At 33.3% G+C, this 24719-nt stretch overlaps 1 protein-coding gene across 2 annotated transcripts in view; it reads right to left on the bottom strand.

Annotated features, from left to right (window-relative positions):
• Positions 1-24719, bottom strand: part of LOC134710322 (protein TALPID3-like) — a 178440-nt gene that overhangs the window by 21459 nt on the left and 132262 nt on the right. For both annotated transcript variants that reach the window (XM_063570647.1, XM_063570648.1), the window contains 6 exons: positions 15585-15718; positions 14932-15155; positions 11323-11545; positions 8402-8574; positions 5102-5274; positions 1255-1490 (listed from right to left, as the gene is read on the bottom strand). In XM_063570647.1, the coding sequence (XP_063426717.1) occupies positions 1255-1490; positions 5102-5274; positions 8402-8574; positions 11323-11545; positions 14932-15155; positions 15585-15718 (1163 nt within the window). The remainder of the gene's footprint in view (positions 1-1254; positions 1491-5101; positions 5275-8401; positions 8575-11322; positions 11546-14931; positions 15156-15584; positions 15719-24719) is intronic.

Genomic DNA, 24719 nt, shown 5'->3' with positions numbered 1-24719 from the left:
CCAAATCCCTGTGTCTTCCTGGTCAAGAAATAGGACAAAAGTTCGTCAAATTACTGATTCTTGCACCAATGATCAACTGCCCAAACACCCTGCAAATGATCCCCTTAAATTGAATCACCAGCAGGGTAAATCTCATTTGTATGTAATTTACTGTAATTTTTTTTATTAATAATACATATCTTTGAAAATGCACAAAACATGCAAAATTTAGACATTTTCTAAAAACAATTCAGAATAGTACGGGTAACAACGCAAAAAAGAAAAAAATTGTTTAAAGATTGAGGCCAAGTTTTAACTATTTTTAGAGTCAATTATGTTATTCAAGGTTTTTCTTTATGTGTTATAGTTTTCAAACTAGAGACCAGGAATACACAAAATTGGTAAAATTCATCCTTTTAGGCAATAACTTGAAGACTAAGTCTTCAAGTTTAGGTGTGTTTAGACAAAATCTTAACATTGTGAACATATTTTCTTCAATCATATTTCCTCTATCTTGAGTATTTTTAGCCATGTTTTCCATGTTAGTTGGCAATTTTTAAACTAGATATAACAAAGATGATTGTGACCAAGATTGGTTTCAATTGGCCCTCTATCAATCATACCACACCACCTTATTTTTTTTAAAGAGCAATTTACTCATATTTCAAAAAGTTTCAATATATTCTATATAAAATAATGTCAAAAATACATAAAAAACAAATGTTTGAAAATGTAATGTTACTTTAACTTATGCATTCATTTACATATACAAATAGAATAAAATTGCACATGAGGAAACTGACATGCCAGCAAGGGCTCCATTTGAAAATGTTTGTGCCAGTAATGCAACAATATGCAATTCATGTTTATCGATTAATTATCATAAATATATGTACTGTAAATTCATTATTATTTGTTGGATACCAATTTTTGTTGCTAACAGGTGAACCACCAAATTAAATGTTCAACAAATACAAAATTTCTTATAGGCTTATATGCAGACTTCGGCAAATCCACTAAATAAAATATCCATGAACATGCAAGTTTCTCATAATCCACGAAAATTGGTACCCAGGAAAATAAATGAATCCATAGTAACTAAAGATACTTACTGAAATGACCTTGATGGGAAAAACACTCAGTGGCGGATCAAAAATTTTGCATAAGTGGGGCTCCAGTCATGCTTTAGTGATTCCCTATATAATCAACAATTTTTTCCCCTGAAAACCCTCTAAATCTGCCTCTGACACTAAGTAAAAAAAAAATGATACTTACCATCATTCAATATATAATCTGCCACTTCACCTTCACTTTTACTGAGTAACCACTGACCCATTGACACACTCTGGTTAAAAGTGTCGGATACACTCGACTGCAGAGTAGAACTATCATCAGATGGAACTGGACTAGATTGGCCATCAGGAGTTATAGTTTTAGGAGAACCAGATCTAGGTAAAGAAATAAGGGACTGTGTAGCCACCATGTCATCTGCAGGAGCTGCACACAATGTACTGCAAATAAAATAATGGACAGTACTAATCAATAATTAGGCATTATATTAAAGACAATACATCAAAACTATCCAATAAAGACTCAAATGCACAAACATTCACAGTATTTTTCTTAACTATAGGCTCTCAAGAGCCTGTGCTGCTCACCTGTATCTACCATGATTTTAGGAAAACCTGTAAAATCATAATAGTATAAGATACCCTGATAATGATTGAGGCCAAGTTTAGTTTAATTCAGACCAGTAGTTAAGGGCATAAGATACAGTTTTGATCCTGTATTTACAATTTGGTGAAAATTTGCATATAGGCTATTTTTTACCTGATTAAATTAAATATGTAATAAAAAATATACCTTCATGTGCTACTTTTTGAATAAAATGAGGTCGAAATTTTGTATATTTGCTCAAAATTCAGATTTTTGGCCGTAATTTCTTTTTCGAAAGAAAGACATAACTTTTTTGTTATAAAAGAATGTCTGTATTTTATAAATATCCTAAAAATTATGCATTTTTTTATTCAGAAATAAATCATATTTATCAAATGTTCATGAATTGAGGAAAATACGTCATTTTTTTCTGCATGTTTATCAAAATTAAACAAAATCCTCTATTTACAGTTTTATAAAATTAGGGTCACATAATCTCCCTGCAAAATGAAACAAATTGTTGTTTTGAAAAATAGGGGTCCATCAACTCGTTTTCAAATCAAATCAGTTTGAATGATAAAAATCAGTCGAAAAATGCATCTTTTCCCGATATGTCACAGTTTGACGTTAACAAAATAACATTTTACGTTAGCAACGTCATAACCTCCCCTGTTACTGTATCGTATGCCCTTAAATCTAAAGCAAGTCATTCCATTATAGTCTTACAATATTTACTGAAGACACCTTATCATTATTTAAATTAGTTTTCAAGTTGTGATTATTGAAATTGATTTTTTTTTACAATTTTCCCATAAACTTTTATAGTGGCTTTGTTTATCTCTATTTGTTCCCAGTAGATTCATTGGCAAACATTTATTGTAAAAAAAAATCAAAAATTTATAAAAATTAAGCAAAATTTACTTTAAATGGAAATATCTCCTGAAGGTGTCAATTGACAACTTTGATCATGTTGACCTATTTGAAGAGATTACTTTGCTGAACAATTTTGCTGTTTACAGTTTATATTTATCTATTATATTAACAGTAAATAGGAAGTTGTTCCGTGATGAATCTGAAAAAAACATCACACGGTATAGCTGACCTGTATAAACCTGGAAAACAAATTTCAGAAATCCTTGTAAAGGAGGGGGAAAAGATACCAACTGGGAGTGATCTCAGGTGCTCCAGAGGGATAAGTAGATCTTGCTCTGCATGTGGCACCCATCATGTTGCTCATGTTATCAAAAATCCAATGAATAGTTTTATTTGGTTTGCACACTAGAAAAGACCTTTTGAATTTTTTAAGTATCCACATCTGATTCACACCAACTCTAGAATAGGCAGTTTCACAATAACTTTGAAGCCCGGCTTTGGTTGCTGATAAAAAAGATGTTAATAATTTAGACAAGAGCCTTTGTCCCTCACCTTGGTTTATGTGCATATCAAACAAAGGACACAAATGGATTCATGACAAAATTGTGTTTTGGTGATGTTGATGTGTTTGTAAATCTTACTTTACTGAACATTCTTGCTGCTTACAACTATCTCTATCAATAATGATCTTGACCAAGTAGTTACAGTGGAAAATATTTTGTAAAAATTTACACAATAATTTTCAAAATTTATAATTGTTAAAAATTGACTATAAAGGGCAATAACTTCTTAAGGGGTCAATTGACAATTTTGACCTATTTGTCAGTCTTACTTTGCTGTACTTTATTGCTGCTTACAGTTTCATGACCAAAGCACAATCTCTTATCTATGATGATATTCAAAATAACAGCCAAAAGCTGCAAAATTTTCTTAAAATTACCAATTCAGGTGTAGCATCTCAAAAACAGTTTGATTGATTTTATCTGAAAATTTCAGAGCAGAAAGAAGTTGACCTGATGAACAATTTTATTCTGTCAGATTCGCTCTAAATGCTTTGGTTTCAAAGATATGAGCCAAAAACTGCATTTCACCATATCTTGTACCGTTTTTAGCCAGGTAGACCATATTAGTTCGCAGTTGCAGTCATTGGACACATTGAGTGTGAGTGCCAATGAGACAACTCTCCATCCAAATAACAATTTAAAAAGTAAACCATTATAGGTTAAAGTACGGCCTTCAATACGGAGCCTTGGCTCACACCGAACAACAAGCTATAAAGGGCCCCAAAATTACTAGTGTAAAACCATTCAAACGGGAAAACCAACGGTCTAATCTATATAAACAAAACGAGAAACGAGAAACACATATATATTACATAAACAAACGACAACTACTGTACATCAGATTCCTGACTTAGGACAGGTGCAAACATTTGCAGCGGGATTAAACGTTTTAATGGATCCAAACCTTCTCCCTTTTTCTGAGACAATAGCATAACATCACAACATAGAAAAAGATACGATAAAATATCAATTGGCAGACTTAACTCAATCAAAAAACGTAGATGCAACTTAATGATGAATATGGACAAGTTTGGTTTAGTATGTCATAGTTGTTTCAGAGGAGAAGTTTTTTGTAAGCGATAACAAAAAATTATGAAAAATTATTAAAAATTGACAATAAAGGGTTATACATGTAACTCCTTAAAGGGTCAACATGACCAATTTGGGCAGATCTTACTTATTTGTAGATCTTACTTTGCAGAACATTATGGCTGTTTACAATTTATCTCTATCTATAATAATATTTAAGGGAATAACCAAAAACAGATAAATTTCCATAAAATTACCAATTCAGGTGCAGCAACCCAATCAGTGACAAGAAAAGTGGTTTCGTGTAGCATTTGGTAGACCTAGCAATATACCTTTGTTTGTAAGCACACTTATGTAGTTTAGGTATCCAATACAGTAGTAGAAGATCCTGTTCATCATCTTTGGTTGAAAGGAACATGGAACAGACCTATGGTTATTCAGGATTCCTTCTTTGGTCAGTGTTGTGAGGGTATATGTTGAGTTAGCAAGTGAATTGTCAATACCTAATTCATTGATCAAACAGTTTATGTAATGATATTTACACACAAAAACGATGTGTTTTGGAACTTTATCTGCATGGACAACAATATATTTGCTATGGAGGTATGACAAGTGTTTTGCAACATTTTGGTCTTTAAAGATTGATGTAGAATGGTATTGATAGACCCATTCAGTTTCTTAACTCTGATTTGTATCAACCACCTCACAGCCTTTATCCATTCAGAAGGAGAATCTACCTCTTCTTTCTCACGTTTAACCCATTGCCTGGCAGAATCCATCAGTATTTTGAAGTTGTATTTCCAATTGATGGATTGAGGTTCGCAATATTTCAGACTATTGGATAACACATTTGGCAGGGTTTTTAACAAGCTTTCCCAATGATATTAATCCATAAAGAGAGCTTCAAATGCATCAAATTTATGAAGTATCTTTTACTTTTATTGCAACCCAAATGTTGAGGGTTTGACTACTAACTCTGATATGCAATACTTATATCTCACATTGGTACTGGATGATCCAAAATTTCCAGGTCAAAATCAGGATTTTCTTCTGGTATCGGTAAATTAGGATCACCCCATGGTTCAGGTAATACTGTTTCAACAGCTGATTCTTTTATTACCGCTGCAGTCTCTGGCATTTGTGTGCTTTCATCTGAAACTTCTGTCCCTTGAGCCTGAAAAAATATATTCAATTTGAAATTTTGTGAACATAATACCAGCCGATCACACTACATTCTGTGAAAAAAATGCAAATTTTTTATGATCGTAGCTCGATTGTGTAGATTACAGTAAGGTCTAATCATAGTCATGGCGAGGTCTTCAAGATTGTGATGAGCCTGACCAACTTTGAACATGTTCAAAACAATAGTGGTACGGTCGTGGCAAAATCCGAAAGCATGATTATATTAGGAGACGCTGCGTTACGATCATACAGCAACGTAATACCTCACTACGATCATCATGTTCTCTCCGCGACCTGTCTACGCTACCGCTACGACTATACCACCCTGTTCATGACCAAAGCACAATTTCAGAACGCCTTTGCCGTCCTCATCACGATCTTCCTACCACCTAACTACCTTCATACTAAGACCATCATTTGCATTGTCATTTTCACATACAATATATAAATTCTTTCCATGTTTTCTTTGTCTGTATGTAATGAGAACTTCTTGACCATTTTCTCTAATGGTTCAACCGTGTTTCTTGTTTTTTCTATAGATTAGACCGTTGGTTTTCCCGTTTGAATGGTTTAACACTAATAATTTTTGGGGCCCTTTATAGCTTGCTGTTCATTGTTAGCCAAGGGTCTATGTTGAAGGCTGTACCTTGGCCTATAATGGTCTACTTTTATAAATTAATACTTGGATGGAGAGTTGTCTTATGGCACTCATACCACATCTTCCTATATCTATTGACACATGTGTGTCATTTCTGCTATCATTCACTAAAATATCGTCATTTAAGCTTTATGGACCAGCAATAGGTTGTAATTTAGGTTGGATTGGTTACTATCAGAGCTCCTGGCTCTACATCAACCCCTACCACCACGCCCATGTGTTCTAGTAGATTGTGGCGGAATGACTGTATTGTTTCTGAAAAATCTACGTATTAATCAGAAATAGAAGGAACAGAACTGTATTGACATGGAACACGATGTAGATGTTATTGCAAAGAACATCATAATATCGAGGTATGAACATAGTATACTCGAGGTAAGAGCAGTAGAAGTGTGGTAAAAAGGTGTTGCAATCAGACAACTGGTGGTATGGTCGAAGTGAGAACGTGATGAGCTTAGAAAGGTCTTGATAAGCGTAGTGAGTTCACAGAATAAGTGCTTTGAGAACGTGGTAAACTCGTGGTGGGATCATTGTAGAAGCGTAATGAGCACCTAGTTGCATCATGAAAGCAATGCAAATTTACATTTTTATGCTGCTCATACTGCAACCTCACCAGGATCTGAATTTATTTTAGATCAAGTTGAGTGTGGTGCGATCGTGGTCTAGTGGGACTGGGACTTAACAGGGATATAAAATTGTGCATCAGATACAAGAAATGATTTCTCATGCCACCTTCTATTTAAAGGTAATTAAGTGAACCATTTGAGTTACTTCACTAAAGGGAGACAGACAAAGTGAATACAACAAATGAACAAAAGACAAAAGTTCTTCATTAATTATTTTACACCATGTATACATACAAATTTGTGATTGTATGTCATTTACCCTGTTTCTGCTTTGTAAAACATGTAACTGTTAATACAGAGACATGTTTTACCTATTTGTTATTTGATAATACAAATGTAAAAATTAAAATATCAATACTTTAACATATATTGTAAGTTCAAATATTCAAAGTCAAACAGTACATTTGCATCCCAAATATCAATGACTTAACATTAGTCGTTCAGCTTTAACTGACCTAATCAAAAACTATATGTAAACTAAGAAAAAGTTTCAAAGTCAAAACGCCATAACTTTGAAGTAAAGCGCACATTTTCTCAATTGAAATAAGATGTGCTAATGCTTATACAAATGCATACCAAAAATAATAGACCAACCACAAGTGGTTCTCAATGAACTGACCTAACCACAAACTAATACATTTTGTATATGAAAACTAAGTGAAAGCTTCAAAGTCAATAGACCATGACTGAGGTGAAGGGGCCAAATAATCTCCATCGTAATGAGATATGCCAATGCTTATATATAGAGAATAATACATGGCAAAATCCGTATCATATGTCGTATCATCCCGAGACATCAATATCAGCCTGAGGGCCTTTGGGCCCGAGGGATGATATTGGTCGAGGGTGATACGGCATGTGATACGGATTTTGCCATGTATTATACGCTTTATCATATATTTCAACAGAAGAGTATTATATTATATGAACTGTTTTCTGATCCATAGCACTGGGTTACCTTCAGTTCTGCTTTTGTCTTGTTCAAAGCTTTAAAATAACTGCTCAACTATTTATACGAAGTACATAGGTTACCTTACAATCTGTTGTTTTGAAAATATTTTGTTTATTATTGAATATATTTGAGTGTTTTGTATTTTTTATAGTTGCATTTAGTGTGCCAAAAAATATGTTGTAAAAACTTGATGTTCGTGACGTCACATACAATATGAAAACTTGATGTTAGTGACGTTACATACCAAACAATGACGTCATTCTAAAAATTGACCTATTTTTTGAAGAAAAAAAAAAAAATTCTTAAGCAAAAAAAACCCCCCAAAAACTGACTTTAGTTTAAAAAAAAAAAAAAAAAAAAGGTATGCGATACGGGTTTTACCATGCGATACGGGGTATGCGATACGGGTTTAGCCATGCGATACAGGGTAGGTGATACAGACTGGAAAAAAGAACCTTTATTAGATATATAAAATAGCTGTATTTTGTACTAAATATATGATAAAACTGCATACTAAATATCATTTACTGTGGATTTATTATTATTCGTTGGATACAGGAGATATTTGCAACTGACAAAGATTTTAAAGTTTGATCATTCAAGTTATTCAAGTATTTACAGTTTAAGCTGGAAGTATGCGTCTGACAAATCTGAAAAGTAGTCAAAAACTCCTCTCTGTCAAGCTGTAAAATTTGTTCGACTATTGTTTCAGAAAAAAGGTTACAAAAATATTTTGTGGTTGAAAGGAATTACAAGGGAATCTAAATATTGCCACAAATTTCTAAGTTGCAGTAGTCATTTGTTTATAAAGCAGTAGAAGTGTTGCAGAATAATTGCAGAAATCTACAGGATTTGTAAACTTTCAATATTTTGTTATCATTACCTGTATAGTTGGTATTACAATTTCCTTTCTTTCATTGCTTGGTGTTAATGGTCGGGGACTCACTGATCTCTGTTCTTTGAATGTATCTTCCTCTGGAACTGGAGTTGTAACTGGGGTGACTACTGTATGTATCTCTTGTGTCATCACTTTTTCTTCTGGTATTGATAATTTCCCTTTAAATCAATCAATAAATAAATATAGTTATTCAAATTATTCAGGCAGGCAGCACCATCATTGTAAAATTTAAGCAATATAGTCCAGGTACTTAAATTACAGTAATTCATAAACTAGGTCTAAAATCAATATTTTACGGTTATCTTTTTAGTATATACACGCTGAAATGTCTCGCCTTCTTTACTAATCATTGATATCATGTTGATAGTCCTAAATATAAAACTTTATTGCAACTGTCATATAAACTTAACATTAACCAAGAAATCTAAACATTGACCAATGAACCATGAAAATGAAGTCAAGGTCAAATTCTTGTTCACTGATTTGACTCAAATTCTCATATTTGATTTACAACCATGTAAAATATTTATTAAGTTTTTATAATTGCAAAACATGGGACAGGGTTATAATCACAATAAATCAAACATGCATTTTAATATACAAGAATTTAACAGAATTTTTCTAAATATTGCAAAAAAATAAAATATCTTTTTAGTCTAAAGTGACAAAATTACAATAATAAATACATGCAATAATTTCTGAATTTACAGTAAACAGTTTACAGGGCAGGGGCTTGCCAATATGTAGCTTTGTTTCATGTGTATTTTAGTCTTGACATCTTAACTTTCTGGTTGACCTCTGAGTGGTCATGTAAGCAATATATACATAAATATAGATATAAATACAAAGCAAAAATACAAAGCAAACACATGCCATTAGATTTTTCTAGGTCTGTTTAATTTCATATTACAGATTAAGATTATATGTAAATCATCATTTTAACCTGTATAAGAATGATTTTTTATCGATCAAATCAGTCAAACAAATGATTTACTTTTATTTCCGCTTTCAATGTTGACATTCTTTTCCTTAAAAATATGGTACATGCACACTGCATGCATTATCCATCTCTAGCTAAGCTGGGCTTAAATTGAAGTTCACACTAATACAGATTCAATGAGGTTGAACAAGTGAAAGTGTGAGATACTGCTCACCGATGATACCCCAGCAGCCCTGCCCAAATATTTTGGTTAACAGAAAGTTGTTGAATGATATCTGTAGAAACACATCTAACAGTATTGCTAACTTATATTAACCCTGAAACCAATTTCAGAAATCCTTGTATTGTAGTTCCTGAGAAAGATGCGAAGAAAATTTTCAACTTGGCTATCATGTGTAAAATGATACAAGTGTTTGGTAAACAGGAAGATGTTGAATGTTGAATCTGAAAACACATCAGACAGTATAGATGACTTATATAAACCCTGAAACCAGTTTTCAGAAATCAATGTTTTTTAGTTCATGAGAAAGATATATGCCAAGAAAATTTTCTAATTGGGCTTGGCTACCATGTGTAAAATGATGTAAATATTTGGTAAACAGGAAGTTGTTGATTGATGAATCTGAAAACACATCAGACAGTAAAGCTGACTTATATAAACACAGAAACCAATTTTCAGAAATCCTTATGATGTAGTTCCTAAAGAAAGATGCTACGAAAAAATGGGAAAGAAGGATGAATGGACTGACAGACAGACAGAGGTAAAGCAGTATACCCCAACTATTTTAAAACAGGGGGAAAAAACAGTATAATTATTCACTTGCAAAAGAATAATTCATCATCAATGTTTCTTAGCTTAATTTGTCAATATTGAACCATACTTGGCGGTTTAAAGCGAAATATTTTTTCACTATTTTCACACTTTCATAAATGATTGAAAAAAAAAAATCATACATATTTTTTATATATCGCATAGCTTACTAGTGTCCCTTTAGATAAATTACTTCGTCATGAGCAGCTGGAGACGACTGCAGCAGTCCAACCCTGAACCATTGGGGCAAAAATAGACAAAATTTTCACAATTGATACAGGTTTAAATTTGGATTTTTATTAAAAAGTTGACACATACTAGGTTTCAGATACAGAACAACTGTATTCAACGAGTTGGTAATATGCTCATTTTTTGCTTTTGTCTAAAACACTATGCTGTTACGAATTGTCCCCACCTTCCCCACACTTTTTCCAAAAAAATATTTCATTCCTTCAAGTTACGGTTATAATTTCAATTCAAAATTCCATTGGAGTTGCAACCAAAATTACCTATTTAAATACATCTTTTAATGCAACAGCCTTATAGTAGAAAAATAATACATCAGCATACCTTAAATCAAGGAGTGATAGATTTCTCTTAAAAGAAATTTACAGGTCCCAGTGAATAAACTTTACTGAGAACAATAACTGTTGTATTTGTTAAATGGGACAATAGAACTGCCAAAAGTTTATATGGCCAGGTAAGTATCAGGTAAATCTATTGTAAACTTTCATTGGTTTTGCAATAATTGTCAATTAACCAAGAAACCCTTGTTTCCACACTTTTCAGCCTCTTATTCCTAAACGGTTTGAGTCATAACCTACCAAAGCCATTCCTTAATAACATACCATTGAGATAGTGAAACTTGAGGTATAATTTCAGAGAGATCAATACACTTAAACACAAGTTTTTGTCTGAAAACTTGAAAAATGCCTTTTTGGGCCTCTTTTTGGCCCATTATTCCTTAACTGTAACCCCCAAAATCAATCCCAATCTTCATCCTGATGACAATGACCCCAACAATATACAATCAATTTTTTTTTTAATAATGTGGTCGTATAAAAATAAGGCAAACACAAAATATTGTAGTAATAATCATCAAAGGCAATAACTCTCAGGCCAGGTGAGCTTAAAACTTTAAAACAGTTAAAATACCTTGCAACTGTCTCATTTCTTCACTTATATCAATAGATTCTGAGAATTCTGACTCATATTCTGGTTTAATCACTTCAAACTTTTGAATATCATAAATTTCTTTGCCAATAGGAGGTGAGTTTGGTGGTGTTAAAGGTGGCAATTTCGTTTGTACAGGTGACATAATAGGACTGGATTTCGGTGTTGGCTTGGGAGTTATAACATGTCTGTTATCAAATTCATCCTGCAATTATAATTTTCATTTGTAGTTATTATATTGTTATAGAAACTTGAAAAAAATATATTCAAGGCTACAGAAGTGATAAAAAAGAATCTAAAATAAACATGAATTAAAAAGATGACATATGATGAAATTTCTTAACTAGAGGCTCTCAAGAGCTTGTGTCGATCACCTGTATTTACTGATGCTTTGGAAATCATGTAAAACCAGATGCTCCGCAGGGCGTAGCTTTATACGACCGCAGAGATTGAACCCTGAACGGTTGGGGCAAGTATGGACACAACATTCAAGCTAGATTCAGCTCTAAATTTGGATTGTGATTAAATAGTTGACACAGCATAGGTTTCTGACACAGAATGAATGTGTTCTTATGAACTTAAAATTTTTGTTTTCTCTTAGAGCAATTCACTATGTTGTTGAATATTAATCCTCTCAAAAAAATGTTTGAAGAAATTTTCTTTTTATTTATGAAATTTCAAATGAGAAAAATTGAACCCAATTCTTTTAATCACACACCCCTTTCCCTTATTCCAGAACTAATCTCAATTTAAATTTCTAATGGAGTTTGCAACAATAACTACTCATTTAAATACATCATAAAATATTAAGATGTAAAAAAACTGCTTGTTATCAGTGAATGGTAAAGATTATTCTAATTTATCAGTTGGTAGTAAAAAGTGAATAAACATTGTATATTGTATATAACAAAGATTTAAGTTGATTCTAGACAAAGAAAGATAACTCCAATTAAAAAAAAATCTTGCTATTGCACAATATTGTGAAATTAGATATTTCTTGCTTACTATTCTGGACAAAGAAAGATAACTCTAATTAAAAAAAAAATTTGCTATTTCACAATATTGTGTAATTAGATATTTCTTGCCATTGCGCAATACTGTGCAATTGAAAAGACTTGCTGTTGCACAATACTTAATATAATAATTTTAGATCCTGATTTGGACCAACTTGAAAACTGGGCCCATAATCAAAAACCTAAGTACATGTTTGGACTCAGCATATCAAAGAACCCCAAGATTTCAATTTTTGTTAAAATCAAACTAAGTTTAATTTTGGACCCTTTGGACTTTAATGTAACCCAATTTGAAAACAGGACCAAAATTGAAGAATCTACATACACAGTTAGATTTGGCGTATCAAAGAACCCTATTTATTCAATTTTTGATGAAATCAAACAAAGTTTAATTTTGGACCCCGATTTGGACCAACTAGAAAACTGGGCAAATAGTCAAGAAACTTAATACATTTTTAGATTCAGCATATCAAAGAACCCAACCGATTCATTTTTTGTCAAAATCAAACTAAGTTTAATTTTGGACCCTTTGGACCTTAAAGTAGATCAATTTGAAAACGGGACCAAAAGTTAAGAATCTACATACACAGTTAGATTCGGCATATCAAAGAACCCCAATTATTCAATTTTGATGAAATCAAACAAAGTTTAATTTTGGACCCTTTGGGCCCCTTATTCCTAAACTGTTGGGACCAAAACTCCCAAAATCAATACCAACCTTCCTTTTATGGTCATAAACCTTGTGTTTAAATTTCATAGATTTCTATTTACTTAAACTAAAGTTATTGTGCGAAAACAAAGAATAATGCTTATTTGGGCCCTTTTTTGGCCTCTAATTCCTAAACTGTTGAAAACAAAAACTCCCAAAATCAACCCCAACCTTTCTTTTGTGGTCATAAACCTTGTGTCAAAATTATATAGATTTCTATTAACTTAAACTAAAGTTATAGTGCGAAAACCAAGAAAATGCTTATTTGGGCCCTTTTTGGCCCCTAATTCCTAAAATGTTGGGACCAAAACTCCCAAAATCAATACCAACCTTCCTTTTGTGTTCATAAACCTTGTGTTTAAATTTCATAGATTTCTATTAACTTAAACTAAAGTTATTGTGCGAAAACAAAGAATAATGCTTATTTGGGCCCTTTTTTGGCCCCTAATTCCTAAACTGTTGAAAACAAAACTCCCAAAATCAATCCCAACCTTTCTTTTGTGGTCATTAACCTTGTGTCAAATTATATAGATTTCTATTAACTTAAACTAAAGTTATAGTGCGAAAACCAAGAAAATGCTTATTTGGGCCCTTTTTGGCCCCTAATTCCTAAAATGATGGGACCAAAACTCCCAAAATCAATACCAACCTTCCTTTTGTGGTCATAAACCTTGTGTTAAAATTTCATAGATTTCTATTCACTTTTACTAAAGTTAGAGTGCGAAAACTAAAAGTATTCGGACGACGACGCCAACGTGATAGCAATATGCGACGAAATTTTTTTCAAATTTTGCGGTCGTATAATAAGGTTATTCATTATTAAAAATATATACAAATAGCAATAGCTGAGAGGGTGATAAAGCAGACTGTTACCCAGAGAAAACATTGTCAACTCTGGCAAGGCAAATATTTTGAAAAATTGTTCAAAATTGAATATAAAGGACAATAACCGCTAAAGGAGTAAATTGACAATTTTGGTCATTCTGACTTATTTGTAGATCTTACTTTACTGAACATTATTGCTACGTATAGTTTATCTCTATCTATAATAATATTCAAGATAATAACCAAAAACTGCTAAATTTTCTAAAAATATTCCAATTATGGGGCAGCAACCCAATAACAGGTTGAATGTTTGTTTGAAAATTTCTGGCAGATTTATCTTGTCCTGATGATCAAATTTACATCGTGTCAGACTTCCTATAAATGCTTTGGTTTCAGAAATAAAAGGGAAAATCTACAGTTTACCCCTATGTTCTATTTTTAGCCAAGAGCAGGTTCATCTTACACATATGACAAATAAGTATTGTGATATCTTTTCCAGCATATTTAAATAAAACATATAAAATACATATCATGACAAGCTATTATAAGTTATATGGTTTGCTACTGACACCCTACGGATCCATATAGGACGAATAAGATCCATAGGAGTAAGGTTGAAGGTTGAATCTCCTCTGGATTTTATTCCCCCTCTGTGGTCTGTAGGGGTTAGTAGTGAACCTTATAATGACTTTTTCCGCTTCATTTTGTAAACAAATAAACCATAAAACACAACAATATTAATAAATGATGTCAACATTAGTAGTAAAGTCACATCATGAACCTCCTATGAAATTTACTAACCCCCTACAAATCCATAGGGGGTCATCATGTGACGGCTTAAAACCAATCACAATGTGATAATTTACAGGCAACCAATCACAATGTAATAATTTACAGGTATTCTGATAAGGAGTACTAAACTAACATGTTAAAAAAAAAAGACAATACAGTTTTCTTGTTTTAAAACTTTATAAGATGTTGTCATTTGCAATTACTCATAGAAATTCATTTACAACAATAAGTTTGCTTGTAATATGAAAGTACCTTTTGTAAATCTCTGATTTGTCCATGTTCTGTGCTACTAGCTGTGGATATTCTCATCTCTGTATGAGCCATACCAGTTTGTAAATCATCAGATTTTTTCCCCAACATACTGAAGACCTTCTCAAGTACACATTCTTTTACTAATGAGTTAACCAAGGACATGTCTACAGGTTGACCAGCATCAATAAACAACTGAAGTCCATTATGACCAAGCGCTTCCATTACTACAATGTATCAGTCAATGAATTGGATTATATTTTATATTTACTTATATACTGAAGTTATCGTCCAGAAACCAAATGTCTTTGGACGACGTGGACAAAGATGTTGACAAAGTCATACCAATTTACAACCGCAAATTTTTTAGGGGTCTATAAAACCCCATTTTTTCTACATGTTTAGGCAAATCTTGTTTGAAATGTTTCCATGGCATCAAAGGGTCAAAATGAAAAAATAATATATGAAGCTTTATTTCAAACCATACCTTTATCACAAAAGAAAATATAATGACACATAAGCAGAGGAAGGGGACGTGAAACAACCAGGGCCTGCATAATTCTTTAACTTTCCTGAAGAGATTATTAGCTCATTACTGCAAAGTAGTGATATTTTGACACCAAAGCATTGAAATGAGGACAAGACTATAAACTTACAAAACATGGAATTTTCATGATCACTACAAACGCTTTCTTCAACTTCCTCAACAAAATGACTGATGTGAGGTGGTTCAATTGTTCTATTTGTTGACATCTTGGATATTACTTTTGCCATCAATTCTTGTTCCACCCTTAAAATATAAAAAAAATGCTCACCTGGTAAAAATAAGAAACAATAATGTTACTAACAACAGTAGATGCTTATTTTTATTAACTAAGTAAGATATTGACAAGGTATTATCCAAATCCATTTCCTAGTTAAATAAAAATTTGTAAGGGTTCCGCGGAACCCAGTGTCTCGCCTACTTTGGCTGTAAATCGCGGGGTCAACAAAAATGAGGAAAAAAATCAATAAAAATTTTCCTCTTGATACCATCTTATGATTGTAAGAAGCTTCTGTCTAAAAATCTTGGAAAGTTAATAAATCTAATGAATGTTTTGAAAACTTTAACTGCATGTAATGTTAACTTAAAGAAAATCTAAGTCCATTTAAAATAAAATACAGAAAAAATGGAATTATCTTTTTACAAAATTTACTTCTGGATACTATTTTATGATCATAAATAAGCTTCTGTCCAAGTTTGGTACACACCCAGGATAGTTTAAGAAAGTTGTTAAAATTTTAAAAACTTTAACCACAGAGTGAATGTAATGTTTCCCCGCAGAAAAACTAAGTCCATTTAAAAGTATAATACGGAAAAATTTACTTCTGGATACTATTCTATGATCATAAACAAGCTTCTGTCCAGGTTTGGTACAAACCCAGGATAGTTTAAGAAAGTTATTAAAATTCTAAAAACTTTAAAGGGAAACTTTGCAAAAAAATCAAAAATTGATATTATGTTCATTCTGTATAAAAATGCTCAAATTCATAGATATTAAAGTTTTATTCCGCTAGATAAGCGATCACCATCGATTTTAAATTTAGAGTATCAATTCTTAGCGTTCAGCCATTTTGTCTTCTTTCACGATTTATAACACCGATATGTCTATAAACCACAAAGAAACAAAACTATAGTAAACGATGTAGTCGTAATTGCGTGTCGATATCGTATGGTTGTTTTCTCCGACTAACTAACTTGATACGGAACATATTCTTATTTTTTTTTAAATTACCGTGGTATTTTGTTTTTAAACTGTTAATATTGGAATTAGGTATAAAGTCAAAGTTGAAATCATAAATAAATGTTCCATGAAAATTGTTTTCCAAAATCTAATTTGTTCATAATTCTTTAAAGTAATAAACTTTTTTCAAATAAATTCTGATCTTCCCTCATCTGATCACCAGCATGACTAAAGGTATTACTGCCAAAGGTATTGTGAGGGGTGTGAGGTTACACGTCCAGGTATTCAAGCGATTTCCTGTCGGGCTTGCAAGTTCAAGTATTGATCGGTGTACACGGCTGATAACTTATAACTTTCCATTTTGAATGATTAAATGTATAATATACAACTGTCTTACTTGTCATTACTAAACTCATACGCTTGTTTATAAATAACATATCTGGTGTAAAGAATATTATTCATAAAAATAAAAATAATACCAAAAAAATAAGCTATGATTTGATGAAAATTAAAATCTAATTAAATATTTTTTCCAAGTGTGAATTTTGGAAAATGTAAAATATACTCATTGTCAATAGTGAAGGACAAATTGAAACATACCAGAAAAAATGATTTAAAAAAAATGTACGCACTTTTCGACGATTGTACGCACTTTTTGACGATTCATTTATACAACTGAGTAGAAAGTTACGGAACTATAGCGCAATTTAAAATATATACATGTATACATTGAACATAAGAAAAAAATATATTTCGAATAAATTGGGGTAAAAGATTTGTAAATAGACAAGTCCATGTATGCCAACAGTATGTAATCATCGAATGTCGATAGACTATTGTATACCAGAAGAAGAAGAAGAAGAAGTTTGATTTAAATACAGGTCGATGTATAACTTGCTTTGGTTCATCGAAGTTGTGGACATAGTAAAATCACAGATTTTTATTTCAATAAGATGATTCTCGAACAAAGGAAGAAATTCGTCATCACAATTGTTATATATGCCACTGGACGAACACTAATTATCCCCAAAGGATGGGAATATTTTGCTGGGAAACTATTGAGTATCAAAGTTTGAATTAATTTCGGGATTTATTTTCTTCCTTGGTATTCAATAACAGAAATAAGAATAAATTACCTGTTCGCTAAATAGGGGTATTCTTGTCCGATAAAAGACTTGGTTATATTTTAAAAAAAATAGGGAAATATGACATTAAATTGGTTCTGTCTTTTTTTTAAACATCTTTAAAAAGTTGTGTGTGTAAGGTGAACGCCACAAGAACCCTGTAATACTAGAACGATAGTATAGCATGTAAACATTCCTTCTCAATAATATGGTTGTATTGGAAATCTTTTCATACAAATTGACAACTCATAGTCCAATGTGCATGTAATATTTGCCACATGATGCCCATAGTTCTTTCTACCATCATCATCTTATTCTTTGATATTGCTGTAAACATCGATGGTTCACACCCAAACAAAATGGGAGTATTGTACCTTCAGAGCTTCTCCGTGTTATACACTTGTGAAACTTAATATATAGACGAAATTTCTGTATTGAAATGAATTTACATCTCACGAACAGGATTTTCAAATAACGATTTTGAATAATTTCCTTACAAACCAATATAAATGTATGGCAAGATATAACCATGAAGGAATTTAGTTTTTGTCAGACACAAGAACTCATCACTATCATAAATGTATACGTATATATGCATGCAGTTTCAGAACAAGCGGTCGATGTCGATAGTCCGTTTTCTAACTGTTCAGAGTTAGACATGTCACTTGTTCCTTCTTGGAAGCCTACATATTCCCCGTCCAACGAAGGGAACTCTTTCTGGTTGTGTTGACTATAAATGCTTGTATGGTAATTCTGTCGTTTATCTATACCAGTGGTTGCATTTCCTCTCCTTTCCTAACAATCAAACTAACGAAACGCTACTAGTCTGCTTTCTCTGGAGCTCATCCTCTATGGAGCTTATACGTCAGGAAACTTACATGTATACTAATAACGATTGTTTCAAGAACAACGATGTAGGGACGAACTATTCTAAATTCGCCAATATCAGTTATGCATGTCTAAAATATCAGTTTTATTACAACTACTGTATGGCTATTGGTACTTTACGGAACGGAACGGAACGGAACGGAACGGATCAGAATTGCATTTAAGGTATCCAAAGGGGGCATTTATCAAAATTTCGAAAAATCTTTAAAACAAAACAAACTTTAAAATTTCTGTGTTTTACGGTTTTCCATATACAAATAACACAAATGTATACTTAATCTCATCTTCACAGGTGAAATGTGCAATAATGTATAACATCGGGAACTATTCTGTAGATGAGTATGTCGGATTGTCCTGATAAATTATCATGAAATTAACGCATTTGCAAGTCATGCATTATGATATCTAGACTGACCTCACGTCGTCCTTTCCGACGATGATTAGAAACATTGGTTCTGATTTTAACTTTTTAAATTTATTATTCCGTTCCGTTCCGTTCCGCAAAGTACCAATTGCTCTGAGGAATTGGTATTTAACGGAATCGAACGGAAACAGACATTTATAATGTAATAAAAGCAGTATGATAAAAAAAAATGTGTCTGACACCCCTTTTTGCACGAGAAATAAGTATTTTAGATAGCATTCCCGACCAGATAAATAATTAAGAATTTAACACAAAGGCAGGTTACACAAAAAGTCTTTCTCCTTCCATCGGTAATTATATTTTAAAAAAGAGGCCTTCAACAGCCCGTTCCGACGATGATTAGAGACAGTGATCAAGTTGAATCTGATTTAAACTTTTTAATTTATTATTCCGTTCCGTTCCGTTCCGCAAAGTACCAATTGCTCTGAGGAATTGGTATTTAACGGAATCGAACGGAAACAGACATTTATAATGTAATAAAAGCAGTATGATAAAAAAAAAATGTGTCTGACACCCCTTTTTGCACGAGAAATAAGTGTTTTAGATAGCATTCCCGACCTGATAAATAATTAAGAATTTAAAACAAAGGCAGCTTAGACAAAAAGTCTTACTCCTTCCATTGGTAATTATATTTTTTAAAAGAGGCCTTCCACCTCTCGTGCCGACGAGGATTAGAAACAGTAATCAAGTTGAATCTGATTTAAACTTTTTAATTTATTATTTCGTTCCGTTCCGTTCCGCAAAGTACCAATTGCTCTGAGGAATTGGTATTTAACGGAATCGAACGGAACCAGACATTTATAATGTAATAAAAGCAGTATGATAAAAAAAAATGTGTCTGACACCCCTTTTTGCAGAAGAAATAAGTGTTTTAGATAGCATTCCCGACCAGATAAATAATTAAGAATTTAAAACAAAGGCAGCTTAGACAAAAAGTCTTACTCCTTCCATTGGTAATTATATTTTTTAAAAGAGGCCTTCCATCTCTCGTGCCGACGAGGATTAGAAACAGTAATCAAGTTGAATCTGATTTAAACTTTTTAATTTATTATTCCGTTCCGTTCCGTTCCGCAAAGTACCAATTGCTCTGAGGAATTGGTATTTAACGGAATCGAACGGAACCAGACATTTATAATGTAATAAAAGCAGTATGATAAAAAAAAATGTGTCTGACACCCCTTTTTGCAGAAGAAATAAGTGTTTTAGATAGCATTCCCGACCAGATAAATAATTAAGAATTTAACACAAAGGCCGGATAGACAAAAAGTCTTACCTAACATTGGTAATTATATTTTTTAAAAGAGGCCTCCCACCTCTCGTTCCGACGAGGATTAGAAACAGTAATCAAGTTGAATCTGATTTAAACTTTTTAATTTATTTTTCCGTTCCGTTCCGTTCTGCAAAGTACCAATTGCTCTGAGGAATTGGTATTTAACGGAATCGAACGGAAACCGACATCTATAATGTAATAAAAGCAGTATGATAAAAACAAGTCAGACCCTTCTTTTTTGAATGAGTGGTAAGTGTTTTAGATAGCATTTCGACTTGATCAATATTTAAATAAACAGCTGCGCCATGAGCGCATGATACGCCGGTCGTCTTGTGAAAAAACATAAATCTTTTTTGAATAACACAGGGTTGTACAGGATGTCATGCTTAGTATATCCTGACTCCTTCCTTATTCCCGCTCAATAGGAAGATTGTACAAGATGTATTTGGAAACCCGACGCAACATTAGCCTGTTAAGTTTTAAGCAATAGAGATACAGCGCAACATGTGAAAAAAAACTCTTTTTTTACAAAAAACTCTTTTTTTACAAAAAACTCAATAACTCGAAAATATAAAAATGAATCATCACTAAAAAGTATACAGATCTTTAGATTAATATAACAAAGAAGTGTGTAAAGTTTTAAGCAATAATCATAAATCGTTTTTGAGATATGGTGCGACATGTAACCCCCCCCCCCCCCTTTTTTTTTTTACAAAATACTCAATAACTCAAAAATGAAATTTTGAATCATCACCAAAACGTATACAGATCTTAAGATTAATATAACAAAGACATGTGTAAAGTTTTAAGCAATAATCATAAATCGTTTTTGAGATATGGTGCGACATGTAAACCCCCCCTTTTTTTATTTACAAAATACTCAATAACTCAAAAATGAAATTTTGAATCATCACCAAAACGTATACAGATCTTAAGATTAATATAACAAAGACATGTGTAAAGTTTTAAGTAATAATCATAAATCGTTTTTGAGATATGGTGCGACATGTAAAAAAAACCTCCCCCTTTTTTACAAAGTACTCAATAACTCAAAAAATAAATTTTGAATCATCACCAAAAAGTATACAGATATTAAGATTAATATAACTAAGAAGTATTTAAAGTTTTAAGCCATAATCAAGAATCGTTTTTGAGATACGGTGCGACATGTGAAAAAAACACTGTGCCGTAACTCAAAAAGTTGTAATCTTATTTTCACAAAAAAGTATACAGATCATTTGACCATCATAAGAAACAACTATGTTAAGTTTCATGAAATTTGGATAAGTCGTTCTCAAGTTACGGTGCGACATGTTTACACCGGACAGACGGACGGACGGACACTGGACATTTGTATACCATTATACGTCCCGTCAAAATTGACGGACGTATAAAAAATAATACAAAGACAGGTTAGACAAAAGGTCTTTCTACTTCCATTGGTAATTATAAATTAAAAAAGGGGCCTTCCGAAGATGATTAGAAACAGTGATCAAAACTTGACAGACAAAAGATTGACGTGCGAGTTTAACACAATGTAATGTGATGCCTGAAACACTTCTCAAGCAACGTGGGTACTATTTGGCACCACAAATAGCAGAGATCTACAAAAAGCTTGGCTGTGACAAAGAGACGTCTGCAGTACTCAAACTTTATTTATAGAACGAACAACATAAAAACAAGTACACAATCCCGAACCTAATAACAGTTACAATATCCCCCCTTTTCTTTATAAACAGACAGTTCTCAATAAGAATATCTCTTATTTTTTTGCACAAATGTTTTTGTCAATCTTTGAAACGTAAGGGTTGGTTTATTTTGCGTCCATATCGACTGATTTTAGGTGGGTGCTTTTCTTTTGTCATCTGATGATTCCCAGGTAAGTCTGGAGCCTGTGTCCTCGACTCACTGGAATCTGAACTGTCATCCATCTTGGGTGAAATCTTTGGATTTAAGGCATCATTGAGAGACCCTATCTTCTTGGTTACGTTTGCATGGGTCTTACTACCACTTGAGACTGGACTCAGTGTCCCCGAATCACGTGATATAATCTCCTTCTGTTCTGATTCATCATCTTGTTTGGTTGAATTCTTGCCCGAAACTAAACTTTGTATCGTCTGTTCTAATGAACATATGATATAGTCTTCAAATAGTGAATTCTCTATCTTTGAACTATCAGATTTATCGTCGTTAGCCGCATGATAAGCATCTGAAATTTCGACAACAAATTCTTGCGATAGCTTAATATTCTTGTTCTCAAACCCACCTGAGTCTGGAGCCTGTGTCCTCGGCTCATGTGGCACATTTGAACCAATCGCACTTACCTCGTCCATGTCTGAAACATTATCTTTTTCAAGATTATCCTGTAGGCGAGTTTCCACTAAAACCGACCCAGTGTTGTTATTGTCTTGTAAGGAAGCTGGGTCTAAAACATCAACAATACTTTCTTTTAGACTTTCAACTCCTCCATATACATCTGTCTCGTCCATGGGCTTTAAAGTATCTAAAGTGGGTTCCATTTCAGCCGTCACTCTTGATATTTGGCAATCATTTTCTTTTCGATACCGTCCTGGTATCAGCTCATTATTTATCAGCAGATCACCTTGTTTGGCCATTATGATACCATCTACTTCTTTCAGTAAGTCTATTCCAATCAAAATATCATCTCTTATGGGGGCAATACATACTTTCCAAATTATCTCCTTTTTACCCAGTTGAAGCTTTGCAACAATATTCATGTCAGCCTCCATTTCTTTCCCATTTTCTGCATTCAATAGGCAAGCTTTTATACCGGTAGTACCGCTCAAACCAATACAATTTGCAAAGGATCTTGAAAGTACCGTTACATCTGCTCCTGTATCAACAATAGCATCGACCTTATTGCCATTGACTTGAATTGGAATGAGTAAATCTTGTCCTCTGCCAATTTGATAATATATCTCCTTTCACAATCAGCACCAGTATTTTGTCTTCTCATAGGGCTGGGGGATCGTGATCTTTTTGGACAATCACGTTTGAAATGGCTTTTATCGCCACAAAAATAACATCCCGTTGACTGTGCTGTCAAGGTAGCTGGTTTTGAATCATGCAGCATGGCCCTTTCTAAAAGATCTCTTAGTGCTTTGATTTCATTCTGTAATGTTTGATTATCTGGTTTCCGAAATGAATTTACCAACTGCCTAACGCTGTCCATCCCTTCATATTGGTCAGTACTGTTTTCCTCTTCATCTTTCCACGTAACGCGTCTGGTCCTTTGTTTTGTATTATAATCAATATCCCTGCCCAACGTAGCATTATAATTGTGTTGTAGTTGTACAACAATATCTAGTGCTGAAGATACAGTCTTAGGTTGGTGGTTTAAAGCTTCATATGCTATTTTGGCGTTCTTGTGGCCCTTCAAAAAGTGTTCCGCTGCAAGTTCCTCGTGTAACTCGATACTACTTGTTTGGTATGCTCTTGAGACTAATCGTCTTACTTCTTCAGCAAACTCTTCATTCTTTTCATTGTGTTGTCTTAAATCAGATAGTTTTTTTCGTGCAGTGGATGGGGGCTCTTTTCGGTTGAACCTGTTTTCCATGTGACGCGAAATGGATTCAAAACTATCTCTTTCCTGTCGAGGAATTGCGGTCATAAATTTACTCGCCTGTCCTCGCAGGCATGCAATGTACCTATCTAACTTTTCCTCCTCCGTCCATTCGTTTCTCCTAGCTGCCCTGCTGAATGGGATAATTAACCCCTCATAATCATCCTTCTTGTCGAATGTTGGAAGTTTTTGGTTGGGAACGTCACTCTTTGGTACTTTTTGTCTTGTCTGCTGTGTATTGTTACTACTGTGCATAGCTTCAATATCACTAGAAAACGAAGGTTGTATGTTTCTTATCAAATCTTGTCTATTATTTGTGTTCATAGAACTCGACCTAGACTCCCATCTTTCTATAGTGATGACAATGGTGTGTGTGAATTAGCATTTGGTCTGGGACTGTTCCCGCGACCAAACTGCAAACTCTCGTTCTGTCTGTCATCATCTAAATTCTGTGTTGTTGTATCCCTTTGTGTTGATGACAATGGTGTGTGTGAATTTGCATTTGGTCTGGGACTGTTCCCGCGACCAAACTGCAAACTTCCGGTCTGTATGTCATCATCTGTATTCTGGGACGATGGCCTGGGACTGTTCCCTCGACCGAACTGCAAATATCCTATTGGTTGATTATTTAAACTAAATGAAGGTGGTCTGGGACTGTTCCCACAACCGAACTGTAAATCCGATTTCGGCTTGCTATCTTGACCGAACAGAGATTGTCTGTGACTGTTCTCTTGGCCAACCTGAAAACTGTCAACTGGTTTGTTTTCGTCTAACTTAG

The sequence above is a fragment of the Mytilus trossulus genome, chromosome 3, assembly GCF_036588685.1.
Source record: "Mytilus trossulus isolate FHL-02 chromosome 3, PNRI_Mtr1.1.1.hap1, whole genome shotgun sequence".
Taxonomy (NCBI): Eukaryota; Metazoa; Mollusca; class Bivalvia; order Mytilida; family Mytilidae; genus Mytilus; species Mytilus trossulus.
The sequence above is the reverse complement of the archived record's forward strand: the minus strand, read 5'-3'. Positions and strand labels throughout refer to the sequence as shown.